The following is a 24,204-nucleotide window of genomic DNA, read 5'->3' on the forward strand; positions in this document are numbered from 1 at the left end:
CAATTATATCATACATTGTCAGCAATACTGTTTTTAATTTGTTTCTAATAAGTGGCAAAATGGTTAAGGCACCATTGTAGAAACCAAGAGTTTTAAGTCCATTTTAGGCATGACATCATCTGGGTGATGTCAAATCAATTGCTGTCTCTTAACCCCCGAAGGAGGCAATGGCAAACCTCTTCCAAAAAATTGCTGTAGGTATCTTCAATCTTTTCTCATAATAATCAGATTGTTGTTCAGAAACTAGCTTGTTGGTTTTCTCAGGATAACAATTATCTTAATTATGCTGGCAGAGCTAGCATACCCTGATCATGCAACTCTTTTTGATTGCCTTGAACAGGCCAGATATAAATAATCTACCCTGTTTTTCCCAAAATAAGACATCCCCTGATAACAAGCTCAATTGGGCTTTTGAGCAAGTGGCAATAAGGCCAAGCGCTTATTTCAGGGTTCAAAAATATATAAGACAGGGTCTTATTTTCAGGGCACATTTGTTCTTTTCATCTAGTTACTCTCTATTGTCTAATTTGACCAGTTCTACCATTTTACTATATTTTCACAAGCATTCATGCATTTCCTGGTCTTCTTTTCAAAGCTGATTTTTTGTAGTAACATTTCCATATCATTTTTAGATATTTAGGTAATTTCTCCTTTTTATAAATATTTGTATTTTTAGGTTAGCATATTGAAAAATAGTGAATTAGTTTTTACCTGCTAGAAGGCAAGTATCCCAACAAGCTATTTTCTCTTCTTAAAGTGAATACTGTAATAACCTTTCTATGTTAGTGCTGCAAAACAGATATGCAATGGGAATTTTACAACAAAATTAAAGTTTGTTGAACTTCTTAATCTTTCAGAGCTTACATATCATTAAATTATTTTCATTTTATATGAAAAGCATCTCCTTCTTAGTTCTCTATGCATAAAAAATGAAAGTTAACACTATATATTTACAAAAAATCTTAGTTTAATTGCTCCAAACATTCAATAACACTCTTAATGGTGATTAAAATTTTAAAGTTACTATGAGCACCATAACATTATAGATAAAAATATACAACCTAGATAAAAAATATTCCAAAAATTAAAGTCTAAGAAGGCTTACTAGGATATCAACAGCATATTCATGATAGTTTACTTAACAAACAGATTTAAGCCTAAATATTTGAGAATTGTATTTACAAAGAATTAAAAGAATACAAAATAAGTTAATACTGTTTCCATTTCTACTGCCAAAATGTCTGGCTTTTCTCAAATTGGAAGTAATATTCCCGGTTATTCAGTAATATATACCTGAATCCATAAGTCATTTCTTGCTATTATAATTTAAGAACTTTTTTTTACTGATTATGATTACTGTATATCATTTCCCCCAAAATAAAACATCTCCTTATAATAAGCTCAATTGGGATTTTGAGTGCATGGTAATAAGGCCAAGCACTTAATTCAGGGTCCAAAAAGTATAAGACCGGTTCTTATTTTGGAGAAAACACGGTGGTACATATCCAATGTTCTGGATTCAGACATTTGAGAAAGTCACTGTATTTATTGGAATCTAGAAATAACTATTTTAGAGATGGGAATTCATAGATAAACTTCATTTACTTAACATCTTGATAGAAAGGTTAAACTGTATCTTTGAAAGTAAATTAGGCCAAGAATTTTAGAGAATTGTTACTTATATATGAAGAATAGCAATTAAGAATATAATTCCAACATTTATCAACTGCAGGTACAATTTTCAATCATTAATACTTTCAAGACTGACACTTGTCATCTCCAACTCCTACAACCAATTCACAATATTCCAAACTGCTAAAAGTATTTCCACAATTTACTTCAATCTGTAAAATATTTTAAAGACAATATATTGCATAATTATACATTACTTAATTGAACTTCATCTTTTACTTTCTGTTCATGTAACTCAAGGCAGCTGGAAATGGTATCACTCTGTAACTTCTGGGGAATGGAGACTGTTTCAGAAGTGGAAAAAAAAGTTGATGACTACTGGAGAAAATCTGGTCCATAATCCTAAACTTAGGCTTTCCCCAAAAGTGTAGTCCTAGTATACCATGTAACGTGGACTCCCACAGATTTTCACTTAATTCTGGTTTTAACTTTTGAGTCAGACTAATCTTGCACCTATCTTTACGTTTCAATCACACACACATGTGATTGCTATGGAGATTAGCAATTTTACTTCTAGGCAGAAGCAAGAACGTAAACAAAACAGACGCTTACTTGAAGAGTTAGCTTTCAATAGGAACATAAAGAAGAATAGTCCATATCCAAGCCAGAGTTCCAAGAGCCAAATCAAGGTTGTTAGTTAGCCAACAAGTCAGAAGTTGAAGGTTTCTTACAAACAGAATTTATAGGAACATCATATAAGAGTCAGGGATCAGACATTTCAGCAACTTGGGTCAAAGGTGCCTCTGAGTTTCTCTTTCTGGCCATCTTTTTTCTCTCTCTTTCCTCCTCATCTTCCCAAATTCGGGGAAAATGGGTTGATGATCACAAAACATTAGATCAAATTTGAATAAAGTGCTCCTTTCTTTTCTTAATTATTCTTAATCAATTATATATAGGTAGAAAATTGAAAATCTGATTTTTGTGTCTTTATTGTCAGTTCTTAATATAAACACTGATGATCAATAAGGCAAACCAATGTGTCTTTTGAGTAATTTGATAGACACCAAATAAAAAGGCAGCTAAATTATATCTGTTGAAAAACTGACCACCATAGGCACTATACATATTTCTCTAACAATTTTTTCCAAAATCATACCCTATATATCTTAAAGTACATATAGTACATTTTACTATTTAAAAAATATCTCATGAAACTCTTGAAATGATTTCAAGAGGTGGAAAGCGGAGACTCAACATGACCATTATATGCAATAAGCACTGATGTAAAGAAAAATACTACACTGAATTCCAAAGTTGATGAGAATTTTTTTTAACTGAATGTAGGCATCTAATATGTGAATTATCTCTACAAAAACCATTAAGTGCGGGGTGATGGTTTGTATATGTATTTTATACATACCAGGTAGCAGTTGAAGTTAATCAGCAAAGTTTCATTGCTTTATATTCTCATGAACCTGCACAAGTTTATGTACAGATTGCAATTATAGACTCAAAGCACCAAGTCATCTTAATAGGTATTAGAAAAAGCAAGCTAACATTTTTAATATGCAAATGTTTTTTCACTTCAAAATATTAAAAAAATAGTAAACCAAAACAGTAAATTATTGTTCTGCAGTTTTATCATTGTTATACAGGAGATTCGAGATTGTATACTATCTGCATTCTTTAATCCAGATTTGTCTATTTCTTTGTCTTGTCGCTCGCATACAAAATAGGAAACAGAAATCCTTAAAAAGGAAAGAAAAAATAGCAAAGAAAACAAAACACGATAAATCCCAAGACCCAGTTGATGGCGTAAATGTAGATTATCACCATGTCCATGTCAAATCGCCATCCACGGCTATCATCCTCAAAGTCCATATAATCCATTCTGTGAGCAGCATGTGGAAAATGCCTTCGTGTAAAGGAGTCTGTACTTTGAAAACCTGCTGAATAAATATAGTAACAATTTGATAAAACAGCTTATGGGAAAAAATGGTTTTATAACCTTTACAAGTATGTATAACCAATACATGGAAATGAAAATGCATAAAGGAAAAGGAAACTTGTGTGGCCCTCAATCTTTTATTCACCAGGGACTGGTTCTGTGGAGAGAGGTTTTTCTATGGATGCAAGGGGGGCATAGTTTTGCATATTGCCTGCATCCGGTTGCTGGCATGCCATGGGCCGGGACCAGTCCATGGACTGGGGCTTGAGGACCCCTGGGTTAATTTATGGTTTCTATAAAACCTTTACTAGAAACCAAGAGTGAAGTAGGAAAGACTTAGAACTTTCAATCAAAAGCCCTATAGCAATAGAGCAATAACAATTAATACTTATTATTATTATTATTATTATTAATAATAATTTATTAGATTTGTATGCCTCCCCTTTCCGAAGACTCGGGGCGGCATTATAGCTTTATATAAAGCCCATAGTGTTTTACAGCAGCGACCCCCAACCTTTTTTGGTTCCATGAACCAGCATTGGCGAGAGCAGTGAGCAGTAGCTGGGGAGATGATTTTGCATGTGCAACCTAGATCTGCTGCTTCACATACTCACCTTCCGTTTGTGCGGCCCAGATCCCTTTATTTCCCTTTATTTAAATGAAAGACTTCATTGTGCAAGTGAAGTGACATCTCAATATATCCACCCATTATATATTTTAATATATATAAATGGTTAACCTTCTCAATAGTACTGATAATATCCTATGCTGTTGCTATTAATTAGCTATAATGAAACCAATTACATGATAATAATTTGCTTCAATCTACAATCCACTTTAGGCTTATTTTCTTGCACCAAATCAGTTTCAGATACCGGTAATTGTGTCTCATTCGCTAAGTTAAATGTATCTTTTGAGAAAAACTCCCTCCTTCAGGGGTGATGCATATCAACATGATGATATCCATATTTAAATTTCTTGGGCCAAGTAAGAGATTCAGTAGAAGTTCTAACCAGGTCCGGATGGTGAAAAATATCTATTCATTTGGCACATCCCAGACAACTGAGAGACTCCATGTGGTTGCAAAGGGACCTTGGTGTCACCCCCCCCCCCCCCCCATGAAGCATACTGCATGGTTCAGTTAAGGTCTTGGTTGTAGTATGGAAAGGAGCCCCTTATCCAATGCCTTTTTACTCAGGATTCAGTTGAGTTATATACTGAGACAAAATAAGTTGAACTTGTGATTGATTACTGGACCAACCATCCTGGACCTCTCAGATCTCTTGGCAGCCTATGATACCATTAACCATTTGGACTGGCTTCAAGGACTGGGAATGGCAAGAACTGTTTTACAGTGATTGTTTATTCTTCCATAGTGGACAGAAGGCCTGATTCTATGCCCCTTCTAAGTGGTTTGAGTCCCTCACTGCTTCACTTTTAGCATCTACATAAATCTTCTTGGTAAGGTCATTTGACAATAGAATGCAATTATCATCAGCATGCTGATTCTGCCCAGTTGAATATTTTCACTCCTGGCTGGGACAGTGATGCTGTTCAGGTACTGATTCAGTGCCTGGAGTTTGTGAGGGCCTGGATGGAGAAGAATGAGCTGTCACTCAGCCCTAACAAGACAAACTTGACAGGTGCGAAAGATCATTCCACACATGAAAGTCCAATTAAATTAATCTATTACTAAAACCCTATGGATAGGAATATTTTAATCAACAACTATCTCCTAATGCAGGTAGATAAATCAATGAAATTCAAGGGGATTGGATTTAGTCCACTTGTAGCTAAATAGGGATTCTAGGCTGCTGTCTGTTTTCACTCTGAACCCTGGTTCTAGTACTCCTTCTGCTACAGGCTTTGGAACTTTAGCCCTTCTCTCCTACACAGAGTTGGTGTGCTATTGTGGGTTATCTAACTGGAGCTTTCTTAAAAATCATGGAAGTTACAACTGGAGCAAAATGTGATGGCACACACAACTCCTCATGTCTCTTGGCTTGCTCAAATTACACTACTTCTGCATGAGCCGTACTGTATTTGTACAGTACAGCTCATGCAGCAGTACCATTTTGTATTACAGGGAGAGGTTGTCTGCAAGATTGTGTCTCCCTGATAATATTTGCCCATCGTATTATGTCAGTTAAGCAGTTAAGGTAAACATGCTTAGATTCTTTCCCTAATATGTTGGGAACCTAGGACATCTGCCTCCTAGTAGCAGTTCCCACCCTGAAAACCTCCCACGGAGATCCAAAACTTCCCTACTCTTCTAGTCTTAAAAATCTGGCTTCTCCCCAAAATAGTGCAATAGGTTTGGATTGGTGTCCAGGGATCGTGACTGTTTATGTATTGGGAAGTGGTTATTTTAGAATGCCAACAATTGGAAAGTTTTTGAGAAGGGGAGCTAATTTTATTGTTTATTTTGTTTTTATTGTTATAGTTGTGACTCACCTAGAATTATGATACATGAGATGGATGACTATATGTCTCATTAAGAAAAAAACAGTTTCAGACTCAACCAAAGAAGACAGAATAACCATTTCTTTAGAAGGCTGTTGACTCTGAGGCTGTGCCATCTTAATATAATAATGGAAGACCAGACTAGCAATTTGGAATTGCTTCTGAACTCATGGCTCCTGCTGAAAAAGCAGATGGAGACCATGGTCAAAAATAACTTCATCTGGCTCCGCTAGGGCAACTACTGTGGTTCTTATTCTCAAAATGAGGCACTGCACAGGCTTGTTCCCTCCAGCTGAATTACTGTAATTTGCTTTATGTGGAGATGCCTATGCAGAGCACCTGGAAACTCAGTTGATACAAAATTTAGCAGCCCATATGCTAGCTGAGAAGCATCCCTGTGATATAATATTTCTGCTGAAGACATTGAACATTGAACATTCTAACATGGTTCCATGTATAATTCAGGATTTAAAATTCACATCCCAATCAAATTCTACTACCCTACTCAGTCTACTTGACCAGAAGATCCCTGTAGAAGATCTCCACCTTCTAAGAAATAAAATGGGAGGGTACTCAAAAAAAAAGGCATTCTCTGTGGTGGCTTGCATTTATTGCATTGCTGTTTTGACTAAATTGCTGATGCTTCTAAACTAGCAAGTCTTTGAGACTGAGTTGACTTACAGATTTCTAACACAAATAAAACTATCACTATGCAGTACAATTTCTTTGCCATCTTCCTAAGTCAACATGGAAAGTGGTCTTTCTAACTCTACACCAAAAGAAGAAAAATAGGTCATTCCATCTGCTTGGCTGAGAAACTTCACTTAATACCCTAAAATGTTTTCATTCAGGATGGTTTGAATTTACTAACAAGTGAACTCTTAATATAGAAATAAAGAAAACCAATGGCAGAAAAAGACCCAGTGGTCCACTGAGTCTACCCTTTGAATTTGTGTTTTCTTTTTAATTTATTATTTTTATTTATTATATCCCATTCAAATGATTAAGCTATTCAAATCAACAAAGACATCATATGTAACAATCAATATTTTATTCCAAATTTACCAAATTTAGCTTGATATTATCAGAGTGGTGTTGCTTCGAACATATTTGATATGCTATGTTAATGTAGCTTTTAAGATTTAAATTACAAAGATAAATATGTTTGATTTTATATCCATCTTTTTCCAAGCTCTTAGTGTGTTTCAAATCTGTGCTGATTTACATCCTAAAGCCTCTATAACCTGTTTTTTAATTTGATTTCCGAGAAATGAATTTTGTAGCTACAGCTGAAAACACTTTACTATTTACTGGCCACATAGAAATCCTCTGTATAATATATCCCTAGAGAACTCAAATCAAATTGGCCACAAGTGATTCTTTATTTATTTCTACTCTTACAGAAAATAATACACAATTATGCCAAGAGGCTATTTTTACATCATCATCTTAGAATCTTCTTGTAATCTCTAGTTATATTTTGCTATGTTGCTTCAGCTGAGAAGATTTGAATGAATAAATATAATAGCTGATTTGTATCTCTGTTGGTTTTACTTTAAGCAAATCTACATTAAATTTAACCTAGATTAGACTTTATAATGTAATCATTCTTCATTCAATAGTAATTTTATTACTGTAATTGTTTTTGCTGTAGGAATCTGAGATATCTAATATTGCACTAGTTAATTGCCTGACCTAATTTTTCTCACCTGAGAACACATGGTGTCCATCAAATGAAGAAAACAAACACAATCACAAATCTGAAGTGTAAGTTATAGGCTCACATTTTAAAAAGCTTCAAAATTCTAACACATGCTCTGGGTTTAAGATCTGTGTCATGTAAGCACAGTGAAGCTATTTTGCAATCTCCAGAGGAGTTGAGTCTTGATAGACCTGAATATTAGTGAGTGATACGATAGACCGGAATATTAGTGATCCACCCATGTTTGTGGTTCAAACTATATGATCATGAATAAGCAGAACATTTTTCTTAATTTTATTTTTCATAAATATTTTAATATATTTTAATTGTTTTTTTTACCCTGCATCTTAAAGTTAAGTCATATAATGATCCAATTCAAATCAAGGCTCTACATTTTCAGATTTTGGTATATAAAATCTTATATGCAATGTTGAAATAAAGATTTCCAAAGTGAACTGCATTTACTGAACTGAAAAGAGTTGGGCTTTGCTCCAAGCATAGAACAGAGATTCAATTAACAGTCTGCTCCCATCTTCTTTCCTTCAGCTCCTTTCATTTCCTTGCATTGATTTTTGTAGCATTTAAGAAAGGAACAATTCTACTCTACCCACCCCAGTAAAGAAAATGATAGTCAAAAATCCATTAGATGGCATTAAGGAATGTGATGGAAAATGATAACAACAACAACAACATAGTATTTTTGTTTTACTAAGAACAAAAGAAAGTGAAAGTGCTCTTCAAAGCAAACCAACATTTTAGAACATTCTCAGCAACATCTGCATTTTTCAGTTAAAAAGTATTTTTATCAAGTGAGATTTACCCTTGTATTATAATTGGGCAAAGCAAGTTATATTTAGATGTGAGTATGATGTGATGCTGTGAAAAATCATGTGGAAAACAGTCACTCAAATTCCTTTTAGGCTTTACGTAGCCACAGCTGTTAATGAACATAACTAAAGCTTTATATAAGAAGACAGAAGAAAAAAATAGATAACATCTGAAAGTTCTATTGAGATGAAAATATTAATCAAGCAATTGGTCAATTTTTTTAAAATGAATACTATATGTATGAAATGCAATATTAGCACTAAGAACAGAGAAGCAGACATATAACTGTGCACCTGCTCCACTGCTCTTTATTATTATTATTATTATTATTATTATTATTATTATTATTATTATTATTATTAACTCTCTAAGTTCCCAACTTTGGACTTTTCCATAATCTGTTATCTGATCATTTTTACTTTAGATGCCAGAGATTAAAGTTAATAGTAACTATATGTAAATCATCCTGAATTGTTTTCACTGACCAAGCATTGATAATCTTGTATCTTGGGAAAGAGAATCATTCTACTTGGGACCAAGATAGTGGAGAGAAAGGAGCCAAATTCAGGCCTTCCTCTTGACTGATTTTGTCTCTTCATCTGTCTGTGTACATGCAAAAGATTTTTTTTTTTCATTTTAAGAGTTCCTACCTGGATGGAAGCTGTTTATATTGGAAAGACAATGGCTCAAGGGCAGATCAGACTATATCAAAGAGCAGCGTACCAGAGGCATACCAGTGGCAGAGAAGCATTTGTCATTTTGCTCTGTTCTTTTTCCTGCCCTTGTTTGACTTGTTGCATTTATTATTTCCCAGCATTTTGCAATATCTTGTTAGCTGTGCATGAGGAGCCAGTTTTGTTTGTTTGCATTCTGCCATGCTGTTGTGTTGATAATGGGTTTATTGGTTTTGGAGGCTGATTTTGAGGACTTGTTTTGGGGAAGATGGCTGCTGCTGACCTTTAGAGTGTTGCTGGATGCTAAGGAAGGACTGTTATGGATTGTTGTGGAATGTTTCTGATAGACACTCTTGCTGTCAGGGCATCTGTTGGAATTTTTGTTGGGGATTCTGTTCTTGGATGTCTTTGGTACTCCCTGGTTTCTCCTAAATTTCTGAGTTTCTTCCTTTGAGGAATGGTATGGATGACTCCAAGAAGGCGGGATGTAAGTAGGAAGAACAAATAACGTGATTCTATCTATCTCCATCTGTTTTTAAGCTCCTTGTCTTTGAGTGTTTTGTGAATGGATAGTTGACTCCTGTGGGTAAGGTAAAAGTGGGAAGGGAGCCTTGCTGTAATGTGGGTATATGTTTTGTAGTGGCTGGATATTCTGGTAATGCTGAGAGCTGACATTGGGAAGTTTCTGATCCTAGGTCTTAAAGAGCCTGGTGGGAATGGGTTTCCATGGATGAGGTAGGGAGATGGGCCACAACATCATGGTGGTATCAGGCATGGGGAGTTAAGGCAGGACATTGGAAATTATAATAGATGTAAGAATTTCAGTTTAACCCAATTAAGGGCATATAGAGAAGAAATGTAAAGGATCTCAAAGAGTGAATTCCTGAATGTTTCCCTGAAAATTTTTGGGGCTCCAAAATAAGCACTAGGGCTTATTTTCAGGGGTGCCTTTTTCCCCTTTTAGGGGAAGGTCCTCTTCTGCTTGCTCATGGCTGCAACGGGGCAGGATACTGCACTACGTGCCAATGCAGCCGCCATCAGGCGAGGCAGTGGAGCTGCCCCATGCACCCCACACTGACCTATCTCAGGGCCCCACTGCCAGACCATCCATGCACCAACACCTGTCTCACCTCGTGACGGTGGCTTAAGCAGCCATTCAGCAGGACCCCATGTGGCCCAGTTCTTCTGCTTACTCGCTGCCGCAATGCAGCAGGCAAGCTGAGAGACGGTGGGACAGAGTGGCCGGCCAGCTTTGGGAGGCTTGTCTTCATGTGTGTCAGCTTTCACATGGCCCACAAGGCACATCAGGATCCGCCTGTCTTCCCCAATGCATCTCTACCTCCATCTGCTGCTGGTGCGAAGGCAAGTCTCCTGTGGCCGCCTGCCCGCTGAAGTCCAACTCTTGCATTTTCCGCATCTTATGTGGCATATGCAGATTGCGTACCTCCCCCTGCTTCTGTCTGCTGCTTGGAGGGGTAATCAATTCACCTGTGCTGTGCAGGCTGCGGCTGCTGCCAGACACCATCGGCCTCCATGCCCTCCAATGCTGGCTATGCCCCTCTGATGATGATGACATTAACTAGGGTTTATCTTTTGGGTAGGGCTTATATCAGGCTAGGGTTTATTTTGGGAGGAGATCTTGTTTTCAGGGAAATAGGGTATTACGATAAATACTAGAAATATTAGATGAATAAATATATCTTGCAATGCTTTGGGTAATATGTATAGTATCTATACATCCTTTTTCTAAGTATTTACATTTAGATTACAAATTACTGTACATTAAAACAGAAATTTAATGTGTAATCATCATGGAGATATAGTATGCTTCTTTGTTCCCTACATTTTACTATAGATAGTCTTTGACTTAGGACCATAATGGAACTTGCTCATCATGGTTGTAAATCAAAACAGCCATAAATTGACTCAAAAAAAGGTTCTATTTCACAGATTTTGCTGTCAATTTATTTTAGGATGTCAATTTACATTCAAAAATAATGCTTAATTTTATACTACAGATTATTTCTATTTTCTACTGATTTTTAGAAACAATTATCCAAAAAAGTAAAGAAAAAAATTAAAAAAGAAACTTAATGAGAATACTGTATAGCTATTTTAAAAAATCAAAATGTGTGGAACAATAAAACTTATGTACTCTGAATGTTTTGAAAGTCTAGAAAGGTGAGAAAAGAAATATAATCCATTAAGTTTAAAATATAACCCACAGCGCCTTTGAGATGAATGACCTAAAAGACTTTAGAGACATTATAAATATTTAATCAGATGTAAGAGATACAATTTAGAAAGAATAGATGGCAAGTAATTTCCCAACAAGTATACAACATTACAGAGATACTCTTTAAGGGTTTTGCTTAAAGCAGCCAACTGAATATAACTTGATAGAAGTGCACATAACAATCACCATTTTGAAAAATACCAGGAATTGTTTTAATTATCAATATTTAAACTGGAGAGAAAAAAGGAAAAATGTATTAAGAGTAAAATATAGTTAAAAACTTCACCTAACAGAAAACATGATATATATCCAAGGCAAAAAAGACATATGAATTAATATTACAAGGACATATGAATTAATACTACTACATTACCAATGTTTTCCTAACATTTTTTAACACTGGAAAACTGGTATCTAGCAAAATATCAATTGACAAGACACAAACTATGTCAGAAACTATGAATCTTTTTGGTTAACCCTAATTTTCATTAATCTTGAAGATACATATTGGCACTTCTACAATGTGGTGGTAATATTTTATATTTCCAGTACTTTGAAGTATGGATTTACATTCAAATATATATAAGGAAATGTTTAATAAGGAGGATATATAAATATATATATATATATATATATTCGTAAATTTTCACGGGTATATGTATGTAGATTGTTCTGAGTTCGGGTTTTGCCCTGTGTAATGTTTTGCATGTCTATGCGACGTTTCGGCGAAATCAAGATGGTGAATTACATTACACAGGGCAAAACCCGAACTCAGAACAATCTACATATATATATATATATATATATATATATATATATATATATATATATATATATATGGAAATATATATATATATATATGGAAATGTTTAATAATGCATTCAAATATATATTAGGAAATGTTTAATAAGGAGAAAAATAAGTGTTGAACAGAAAAGGGTATCACAGTCAGTAAGTTGAATGTACTAAGGAAAACATAGTATGTTTCACTTTCAACTGGCTATGAAAAGTCTGCCTTCTAAATCATATATGGCACAAGTTCAGTTTTATTTAATTTTTCTTCCAGTTTTCACAAGGGTGTTTTGAAGCTGGAAAGATTACCCAAACTAACAATTAAAAATATATTGAATCTGAATGAGGAAAGTATAAATGTATTTATATGCCGCTCCGAGTCTCCAGAGAGGGTGCGGCATATAAATCCAAATGAATGAATGAACGAAGGAATGAATGAATGTTAGGATTATAATATTAATATTTGTTGAAGTATTATTTATTTATTTGTTTGTTTGTTTGTCATACAAATGTAGTATTGTATTGTAGCATGTTTAACATAATATAAGTATAAAGTAGAGATAGAAAAGATAAAAAGACATTAGGACAGGAACGGTAGGCACGAAGGTGCACTTATGCATGCCCCTTGTAGACCTCTTAAAAAAGGGGAGAGGTGTATTGTAGATAATGTAAGGTTGAAGATTTTGGGATTCGGAAATTAAATTTGTTTGCAGATGACGCTACAGTGATGTCTGAAACCCCAATTGAAATGATGAAAAGAATAATGATATTGCTCCAGGAATTTAAAGATCAATCTGGACTTAAGGTTAATATAGAGAAATCAGAGATAATATGTTTAAATACTGGCCCTAAAGAGCAAATCGAGATTCAAAAAATATCAGGATTGAAATTAGGTTGTAAAAAAATGAAATATTTGGGAATTTGGTTGTTCAAGAATCCAATAAAAATAGTGACGGCCAATTATAACCTAATATGGAAAAAAAATCCAGAAGCAGATAAAAAATTGGAAGGGTAAAAAGTTAGGAAGAATTGCTAAGATTAGGGCCCTTAAGATGATGATAATACCAAAAATGATGTATTTGTTTCAGGTTCTACCGGGTAGTTTTCCTGAGGCAAAACTAAGAGAATGGGACAACAGATTAAATTTTTGGATTGAAGGAGACAAAAAACCTAGAATAAGGAAGCATTGGCAGTTTTCACAAGAGAAAGAGGGGGGTTGGGGCAGCCCGTGCCTAGTATTATATAGAAATGCATTTCAAATGGAAAGGTTAATGGAGCTACAGTTATGGGGGGGAAAGAAATGGGTAGAGTTAGAAAAGGAAATTAATAACATAAATAATAAAGAATTATTATTTAAAAATTGGAGTAGAACAGAAACTAGTAACTTAAGTGATCCTTTTAAAGCATGTTTAGAAATATGGCTTAAATGGCAGAGGAAAAGTGGAATAAGAGTATCCAGGCTATCAACGCTATATGTATTGAATATAGGGGATGATGTTAACTTAAGTAGAATTATCAAAGTATTAAATAGTAAAGGGATAACGAGAATTGAACAATTATATGAGAAAGATGGAAGAGTCAGTAGAACTCGATTGGAATGGTGGATTGGTAAACAGAAATGGTTGCAGATTAATGCAATAAGCACATATTTAAATAAAAGTGAGAATAAAGAAGCTTTCTTACGAGAAGAAAATTGCTTAGAAAAAATAATAAGAGAAAAGATAAATGAGAGTAAAGCACAAGCCGGTAATATATACAGAATGCTAATGCAGATGGAAGAGGAAGTAACAAAAAGTTTGACAAGATGCTGGCAAGATGATTTACAAATAGATGAAAGGGAAATGAAAGAAATAATAGAAAATATATATAAGATTAAAAATATGAGAGTTAGAGAGATGAGAAGGAAAATTTTACATAAATGGTACTGTACACCAGTACAAATTGCACACTTCCAGGGGAAAGAGAAGGGTAAATGTTGGCATGGGTGCCAGGAAAAGGGAATTTTTATGCATATGCTCTGGGAGTGTGCAGAAATTCAGAAATCCTGGAATGTAGTGCAGAACGAAATTAATAAAATGTTAAACATTAACTGGAGTATTACAAAAGAAATAGCAATTTTAATTAAATATAGGGAACTAGGAGAATTCAAGGAAATTAAAGCCGCAGCATTGGAAAGTGCCCAAGCGGTGATGGTATTAGGTTGGAAAGATTCTACAAAATGGACATTACAAAATTGGTACTGGTATATGGTGGACCACATACATTTTGAAATCATGGAAATAAGATTAAACAATTTCGATGAGAACAAATTGGAGAAGTTGATGGTGCGATGGAATAAGGTAAAAGATTATATGTTAAGTAGAATCTGTGATGTAAATATGAAAAATAAATTGCAATCACTCTTTTAGTAATACTTGATCAAGATAGAGCCAAGGAATAATAGATAAACAATTAAAAAAAATTGAATCCTCTGGTATGGGTGGTGGGGGTGATGGGGTGTGTGTTGTTGTTAGGTGATGGGCACATGCACTGTGCACTGTTATATGTTTGTTTTATGTAAACTTTTAAAAATCAATAAAAATTTTATTAAAAAAAATAATTTACTTACCATCAATAACTCTGAATACTTTTTTGCAACTAGGAAGAGGCGAATTTGATAAATTTGATTTTTGAAAATTTTCCTTTAATTTTGAATATTCCATTGGAAAGAAAGTTTCTGTGGAATTGTTGAGTTCTACAATAAACAAGAAGAAAAAGCATAAACATGTTAGCAATCTTTATTAAATATCGATATCAATTTTCCATTGTTTTTTATATTTGTAAAAACTTAAAAGAGAATCAGTTCTTGAAGATAAGTCTGCTACTTTCCAGAAGTATTTATTATATCCATCAAGATGAATGAGACAATCTAGAGAATCACGTGATGAACTCTTAGATAACCTCTTTTATCTTTTTGAACAGCTGCCAACTGTCCTACTTGACAAATGAGATTTGAAACTTTGGGCTCTTTCAAAAACATTTGCAAAGCAATTTTAAGAGAATTTGTGGGGTTCTCACCAAATTTGGAGAATCTGAAGACTATAAGACTATACAGAGCAGAAGTTACAGTATATTGGCTGGATATAAAGCAATAGGTATTTTTAAAATTACATATGTCAAAAAGAACAGTCAGTTGGACAGATAAGGCCTTCTGCAGTGGGGTCAGTCTAAAGTCCAGTAGGTCCACATCTTTGCCATATTTAAATATTTTTTTATGCATTTCCATTCACCACTCATTTCCCTGATAGAATTCTACGATAGGTTTCACTCATCAACACTCAATTGATGAATGCATTTGATGGAATACTAATGAGAATTTCTTCTATTGAAGAAATTTCTTCTATTGAATATAGTTCGAAGAATGATACAGAGTGTAATTTGTTCTAGGCCCTTCTATTACGCAAAGCCATCTAAAGTGTAAAAATACATAAATAACACTACTTCTCATTTTCATTAACTTTGCAATAAATGAGAAATCTTTATCTCTATCACAATCATAGGTGTAATTACTGTTTCAGTCATAGTTTTATTAAATCTTGTAACTAATGTACTTTTCATTTTATAGAGAAAAAAATTAATATGGAATAAGAAAAAAAATCTTGTTGTCTTTGGCTTTCAATGCCCTCTTTTTTGAGTGGGCAAAGGAAAACCCCAGGAAACTGGATGCCTTGTTAGACAGCTACCCCTCTTGGTCATTAGTGAGTTGAGGGGTTTCCCCTGGACTCTCCTGCGTAAGGGAAGCCATTGGAAAGCCGGAGTGCCTTATTTCTGCATAATTTCTATCAGTAAGGCTCATGGGTGAGAGTCTTCCTGGGCGAACTAGCACCCCTGGGAGAGATCGCGCCAAAGATGGTCCCAAAAAACAATCTCAATAGCGCTGGTAAGGCAATTGTATCTGTGCCCCTTTTAGCGCCGATCAGCTGGGAGGCAGTGATTGACAGCTGCCTGGGAAAGGTGTGAGATTGCTGTAACGGTTAGCCGCCGTGCTGAGGAAAAAAATTTGCAGGCTGGGCAGTTAAAGAGTCAGACGCCAAGGCAAGAGTCCTCTCACAGGAACAGAGAGAGGCTAAAGCATTGGTTTTAAACTTTCTAACTTTGCTCAGTTTTTTGCTGGTCGCTGATTGCTATTAAGGATAGCGGCCAGCCAGAATGGCCTGGGGCAGGAATTCCTCTGCCCTGTCTCTCCCTGAGCCGCCTCTCTACTGACACAGAACGATTTTTTAAAGGGAACTGGGTAAGACTTACAGTTAAGGGAGTAGGAAAATCAGAAAGGTAGGTAGGTTAAAGAAGGATAACAACCAGAAGAGTTGACTTAAAAAAAAATTGAATAAATATATGACATTGCCATTGATGACATTCCCATTGATGACACTAATCACTGAGACAATTATATTTTTAGAAACTTATATCAGCTGGCATCACATTGATTTTGGTTATATTTTGACTGGCTATATATTATTAATATATATTCTGGTATTTGGAATATATTTCATACCGAACATTTTCTTGAAAAGGATAGATATTTTTAATATTAGTACTATTTTGGAAATATAGGCAACAGTTACTGAAATGTATTTTAGGAAGTCTTTTCACCTGATTGAAAAAAAACGTGGGTAATTGCAGTACGGCAGAGAGGACATGGAGTGCTAGTTGGATTATCCTTGGCAAGCATACGTAGGCAAGGTTCGCAGAAAATATGATGACATGGGTAGCACATGTAAGGATTAAAATAGATATCCAAGCAAACTGCACAGAGGTAGCTTTCCTTATCTTTTCTATGTTCATATTCTTCTTTTGTATTCATTGTCTACAATGGAATAAAAATATGAAGCAATGTCAAAAACTATTTTAATTATTCAAATTAAAGATGCAATACATGCTGTAATGTCATTTATGACAATGGAATGCTTATTCTATGTTTATTTTGCAACATATTCTTTGATTTAAAATAATATTACTAAAATAATATGAAAAGTTATATTGTGGCTGAAATAACCAATATTAATAATTGAAAAAATAATAAAACAAAATTACTTGGTTAATCATTATTAACTCTCATGATAAACATACTTTATTATATCATTAAGTTTTAGATATAGTTATACTGTATACTGAAATATGGTTATGTCAAAAAGACTAGAAAAATATAGAGTTTTATCAATATGAATGGATCACTCATTAAATTAAGTAGTTGTTCACTGATGGAAACAAAAAGCTGGAATAAGACTGGACAGGTCCTGATTCACCATGCTATTATTATGTTCTTAAGGCCCATCATTTTGTAAACTAGATATCTATTTCTAGCTTTTTGCTTCATGATCATAATGGTAGCAAGACAGATTTTGAGAAGTTTTAGCTTGTTAAAAGCAGACTAAGAACTTACAATGTTTAGTTCTGGTCTACAATCAGTGATGGATATGGTCAGGTACACAGAACTGGTAGAAAATTTTTTATTTTTTTTATTTTTTTCCTTTCTGGGCTCTGGGTATGTTTTTCCTATCGCAGTAACTGAGGTTGAATGTGTATAATTTTAGAAAAGCTGTGTGTGCATGTGTGTGTGTACGTATAAGTGCAGTTTATATAGTATATTTTTGTGTGCCTGTGTGTAATATGTATGTACACATATGGCATATATATATATATAGAATTAAATAGTAATAGTAAAGAGAAATTGTATCTCTTTGAGGCGAGGAGAGGCCAGGCACCCTAACCCTTGACCTGCGGTGATGTCAAGTTGGCCACCTTTAAGCCAGTCACATGACCTTTAATGATAATAATAATAATTTATTAAATTTATATGCCGCCCATCTCCGCAGACTCCACTCCCGGTCACATGATCATCTAACCACTCCCACCTGGTCACATGGCTGGCAAGCCACACCCACAAAATAAGCCATGCCCACAGTGTGGTAGTAAAAATTTTGTAGCCCTTTACTGTCTACAATTTATATGACACTGTATTATTAGTGATAATCCATACACTTGCATACATTATTAGAGATACAGTGATCCCTCGATTTTCGCGATCTCGATCTTCGCGAAACGCTATATCGCGATTTTTCAAAAAATAATAATTAAAAAATACTCCACGGTTTTCCCCATCTGATGACGTCATACGTCATCACCAAGAGTCACTTCTCTCTCCCTTTCTCTTCCTTTTTCTCTATCCTTTCTACCTCTTACTCTTTCTTTCTCTCCCTTCTTCATTCAATTTTCTCTCCCTCCCTTTCTCTCTCTTTCCTTTCTCTCCCTCCCTCCCTGTGCCTGCCCTGCACCACCCAACAGGGACGGACAGCCCCCGATCGTCGGTTCGTCGCCCCCCCCCACAGAGGGAGATCGGGCTGCGAGGGCAGTGGATCCGCGTCCCCAGCCACCGGCTTGGATTCCCCTCCCGGCGGCATTGGGCTGCCCTGCATCACTCACGCGCTCGACTGCGGTGGCTGCTTTGGCAGGGAAGGAGGAGTTTGGGGAGAAGATGAAGGCAGCGGGCAGCAGCTGAGGCGAAGCGAGGCGAAGGCGGCGAGGAGCGGCGAATCCACCTCCCCAGATTGGGCTGGTGGGGGCGGCAGCCACCGAAGGGAGATCGGGCTGGTGGGGGCGGCGAATCCACCTTCCCAGCCACCGGAGAGAGATCGGGCTGGTGGGGGCGGCGAATCCACCTCCCCAGTCGGGCAGCGGCCGGCCGAGCAAACGGGAGAGCGGCAAGTGAGTGAGCGGCCGGCCGGGCAGGCGGGCGAGCGGCGAGCGGCGGGCGAGCGGGTGCTGGGGGGGGCGGGGGCAGCCGACATTGAAAGCAACCTGTCGGCTTCCGAACTTTCGTCGCTCCCCGGCTCCACCATCTGCGCATGCGCGGCCATGGAAAAAAAAAGGGCGCGCATGCGCAGATGGTGTTTTTACTTCCGCACCGCTATATCGTGAAAAATTGATTATCGCGAGGGGTCTTGGAACGGAACCCTCGCGATAATCGAGAGATCGCTGTATACATATAAAATTTGACAATGCAAAGATAAACAGAAAAAATATTTTTTTTTAAAAGCTCAGACAAGAAAGTGTGAAAATGCATATATAAAGGAAAAAAATATAAAGGAAAAAAGAGAGCAAAAAACTTTCCTTGGTTCAAATAAGTAAAAAAAATGAACATACTGTAAGTTTAACATTTGTATTATTTCCATAATTCCATATATTGTAATAATCAAAACTTTACAATCAACATTTTATTTCTTTTAGTTTCTCATAAAAAAACAAAAATGGTTTCCAAGTAGAAATAAAATTTGTCAAAGCCTTCCGACCCTCCCATAAGATTGTCAATTTCATCATCGCTGACTTGCACTAGCTAAGTCTTCTTCGCCTGACTCTTGTTTCAGTATGGGGAAAATAATAGCTCATTGGGTAAAAAGAATGAAGAGATGTTGTTTTTACTTATAACATCAAGAAACAATGATTCATGTACCCTGGAAAAATGAAAGGATGGAAAATTACAGCAGCATTAGTTGAACACATGGACTCTGTACAACAACAAAAAAAGAGTAAACTGAAGCAGAAGTTCTCAGTTAAAATGTATCTCTATTTAAACTAAAATGATAGCCTTTAGGAAGTTATTTGGATTTCCTGTTTCGCCTATATCACCTAGTAGATAATAGCTTAACTTACATGGCTGTTATAAGGCATACTAAAGAATTGTATATAAATCATTATACAGAATAAATTCCCTAAAGCACTAAAGCTAAGCATTAAACTTGCACATGACTGAATATTCCCACAGGTACCTTGTTAATAGCTAATAGGATTGTTTGGGTCAATCCACACATGCTTAATGCATTGACTGGAAGCATGTCAAGTGGATATGCACTTCACCAAGTCATTGTGATGGTTGAAGGAGCAAGAACTTCACAGGAAGAGAGCCAGAGAATATCTATTGATCTTGAATGATTCTATGAAGCCATTCTACTCCATTCCAAACTTGCATCCTTTATTACTGAGAAGTTCAGGAAAATGAACTTTACAAAGCATCAAATGATTGGAAAGAAGCAAAGTTTTGCCCTAACTTCAAAATGGAAAAAAGACCTTTTCAAGGAATTAGAAACCAGTCCTCTAAAAATTGACAATTGATCAAATGTTGTTATAAATTATTTATTTTTAAATACCCTAGAAACGTGCACCAGTTAATTAGTCTGTAGAGGTTTGATAAAAATTTGTGTCAGATGATTTCCCCCCCAACAGGTAACTTTCTTAGTGGACTGTAAAAATACTAAAGCATTTGCCAAATATTTTCATGTCATTCTGACTGGTTCATTGATTATATGACATCAGGTCAACATTGATTCGTAGTGACCTGATAGATAAACCTTCTCCAGAATGAGAATCAGATAACATGAACTAATAAACATGAGATTCCTATTGTACGGAGAGGGGCAGCATACAAATCTAATAAATAAGTATGTATATTTATTAGGATGATTTGCAGATGTCAAAAATGATACACTTCTCAACAAACAGAAATAAGATTATCATGTTAGATGTCACAGTATTCAATCAAGGGCTGAATACTCCTCAATATTTGCATTAAATTTGGGATAAAAAAGTTTTTTTAAAAATTTGCAGAGATCATAACATTCTGCAGGATAGCTAATATTCTGAAAACAGAAACAACATTCCAAACAATTGCTCACTGGAATGTCTGAATTGAACATTAAATCATGATTTTTTTAAATCCAGCTCTTGTGTTCGAGTATTCATTCCCCCCGTCCAACGCAAATGGATTTTTTTCACAAAACCAAAAAAATAACACTGGTTTGATAACAGAATATGTGAAAAGGATCTTAAAAATTTCAATTTATTACAACCTGACAGAGAATCAGCAATGCTAAAAAGCAAATACGATTTTATGTCTGATCAATAAAGGAATACGGTACCTTCTAAGTCAGAGAAATTAACTGTTTCAAACATTCTTGTTTGATAAGAACTCATCTTTAGTTCTAGATACTTTTTTAAAAATGAGGGAAGCTGGAACAAATATAGAAATGTTTAAAGATGGCTAGAAGATTGGAAATTAATGCTATGGGGGAAAGACTGAAAGGGAATGTTTAGCCTTGCAAAAAGAAAAAAAAGTTGCTAGTGAGCTGTCTGCTTTTTATCATTCCAAAGTGCCTGATTCATTGTAAATAACTTAAGTTTCAGGAAAACAATTTTTGGTTGATTGTGATGAAAACTCATCTGATAAAAGCAGTTCAACAGTAGTACCAATTACCAAAATGATCTTCTCTTTTGATGTGAAACTGATCTTTGGAGGATGTTTTAATTTGGTATTAGGTCTTGGAAGGCAGGGATGTTGGACTCAATAACCTCAATGTCCCCTTTAAAACAGGTAATTTGTATAACATTAAAAAAAATAGTAAAAAACAAAGTTTCATTGAGATTTCAGAATCACGTAATTCTAGGTTAGTAGTGTAACACAAGACTTTTTGATGGGATTATGACCTAGGAAGAAAAGGTTAATTTCTCTGACATTGTGTTCATCAGTATTGAATTATTTCACTTCCAGGTTCCAATGAAACGGTAAACATAGATTCACTCTCAAGTAATATTTCATTGTCCTATGTAATTTGTTCAAAAGAATTCAACAAAATCATCTGTCAACCCTGAAGCAAACCTGGCTGAGGCCATCTTAGAAGCTTCAGGGTTGCCACAAGGCAGCAGACCGGACAGGGAGGGAGGATAATAGATAGAGGGGGTTTGTACTTAAAATAACATTAAAATTAAAGTACTGCATTAAAGTAAGGTAGGTAGGTTAAACATGATAACAGTAATCTAAAGTGATTTACCTTTACGCACACACACACACAAAAAATACATTTAATAATTTTCAAATGCATATATACTTACTGAACTTTATGGAGACATTTCTAAAGATTCATAATTATTATAATTACATAGTAATTAGTAGTATTTTGTTAAGAGCAAATATAAAAATGTTTAAGAAAACATGTTTCAGAAAAGTTGATTAGAATGTATAAATTCCTTTTGCAGCTGTCATATACAAAACATATTAATGTTTTGAGGTAGGCTGGATCAGGAAACATTTTATCACATTAATAACATTTGCTGTTCTATAAAGACTACAGGACAAAATCCTAGAAAGATGAAAACTTTTAAGTTTGAATATATTTTTATCAAACTGACATGATTCATATATTATATTATGTGGCTTTTTAATTGGACCAGTATGAGCAACAGTTTAAAACATGCTGACTTAAATCAATATGATTTCATTTTGCCATAATTTATTGTTTCATTGATTTTAATAGGCTCTTTACATATATAGAAATTTAACATTGCTAACAGTCGCAGGCTTTAAAAGTAAATTTGACATGTTTAACTTAAATTTTCAAAATGTTTGTCAGTAATATTTTACCAATAAAAACAAAACTCTGGTGACGAGAGTAATCTGGGCTCTGGGCTCAAGCTGCTGCTACTCAATGCCAGGTCGGTGCTTAACAAAGCTCTCCTCATCCATGATTTGATCCTGGATGAGGAGGCTGACCTGGTATGTGTGACTGAAACCTGGCTGGGCCCAGAGGGAGGAGTTCCTCTCTCCGAAATCTGCCCAGCCAGGTTTCAGGTATGGGACCAACCGCGACCCCAAGGAAGGGGGGGAGGAGTGGCTATTATAGCCAAGGAGACTTTTTGCCGGTGTGGACTCATTGCTCCTGAGATTGCGGGTTGCAAGTCCCTCTGTGTGAAGTTGGACCTAGGGGTCCAGGTGGGCTTGTTGCTCACGTACCTGCCTCTCAGCTGTGTGTCAACAGCCCTGCCTGTGCTGCTCGAGGAGGTAGCCGGGTTGGCAGTGGAGTTCCCCAGACTTACAGGCTGGGGGGACTTTAATCTGCTATCACTCAGCGAATCCTCTGGGCTGGCACAGGAGTTCATGGCCGCTATGGACCTGACTCAAGTAGTACAGGATCCGACTCCTGAGGGGGGGCACGGACCTGACATGATATTTCTCTCAAAGCAATTGAGTAATGGTCTGAGTTTAAGGGGCTTAGATGTTTTGCCTATGTCATGGTCAGACCATTTTATACTATGGCTTCACTTCGAGGCTCCAATCCTCCCTTGTGTTGTGATTCAGCCTGAGGCTCCTCACGGACCGGCTGGATCTCTGCCGGATCCATGCCCAGAGGAGGAGGACCGTGAACAGGAGGGGGAGGACCAGGCAGACGGGGGAGAGGAACGTCAGGAAGAGGAGGAGGGAGAGCAGCCTGAGACCCCCGGGGGGGGGGGGCTCTCCCCAGCTAGTAGCCTGGATTCATTGGATGAAGACGCACAGGCTATAATAGACATGAGGCAGCGACGAGCAGCTCAAAGACGGGGCCAATTATAAAGGTACAGTATTTCCATCCCTGAATTGGCAACAGCTGGGTTTGGGTGTGGTTCTCCTCAGCAGGGTTGAAAAGGCAGGCCCGCCCTTACAGTCTTGTGGAGAGTTATCAATTGGGAGTCCTGTGACCTTGCTTTGATTCTCGGTGTCTCTGATCTTGGCTTGTGGCCTAGAAGTCTGGAAGACTTGGGGGAGGCGTGGGTTTTATTATCTCCAGCGTTGTTTTTGCCAGCAAGAATCCTGTTTTATTGCCTGGCCTTCGTGAAACCTCTGTGAAGCTTCATAGTGTTCCTGTCTGTAAGAACAGTTTTTGTTACCTGTGTTTGCTTTGAATTATATAAACTGCCTTTGCTTTTTACCAGTGTGTCTGGCTACTCTTTTTGGTTGGTGTTGGCGTCTGGGGGGACCCAGACAGAACACCTTGCAGGGAGGCGGAACCGACTAGGTGGTTCCGCCCCAGGAGCCTGATGGATCCAGAGGGTTTTCAGAGGGCACTTGTGGTTTTACCAGATTCAC

General features: G+C 36.3%; 1 protein-coding gene across 1 annotated transcript in view; it reads right to left on the minus strand.

Annotated features, from left to right (window-relative positions):
- Positions 1 to 3,318: 3,318 nt before the first annotated feature.
- Positions 3,319 to 24,204, minus strand: part of RNF180 (ring finger protein 180) — a 51,444-nt gene continuing 30,558 nt past the window's right edge. The window contains 3 exon segments of the mRNA XM_070736905.1: positions 3,319 to 3,581; positions 14,884 to 15,009; positions 16,908 to 17,121. Of these exon segments, the coding sequence (XP_070593006.1) occupies positions 3,382 to 3,581; positions 14,884 to 15,009; positions 16,908 to 17,121 (540 nt within the window). The 3' untranslated portion in view covers positions 3,319 to 3,381.

Source organism: Erythrolamprus reginae, chromosome 2 (assembly GCF_031021105.1).
Source record: "Erythrolamprus reginae isolate rEryReg1 chromosome 2, rEryReg1.hap1, whole genome shotgun sequence".
Taxonomy (NCBI): domain Eukaryota; kingdom Metazoa; phylum Chordata; class Lepidosauria; order Squamata; family Dipsadidae; genus Erythrolamprus; species Erythrolamprus reginae.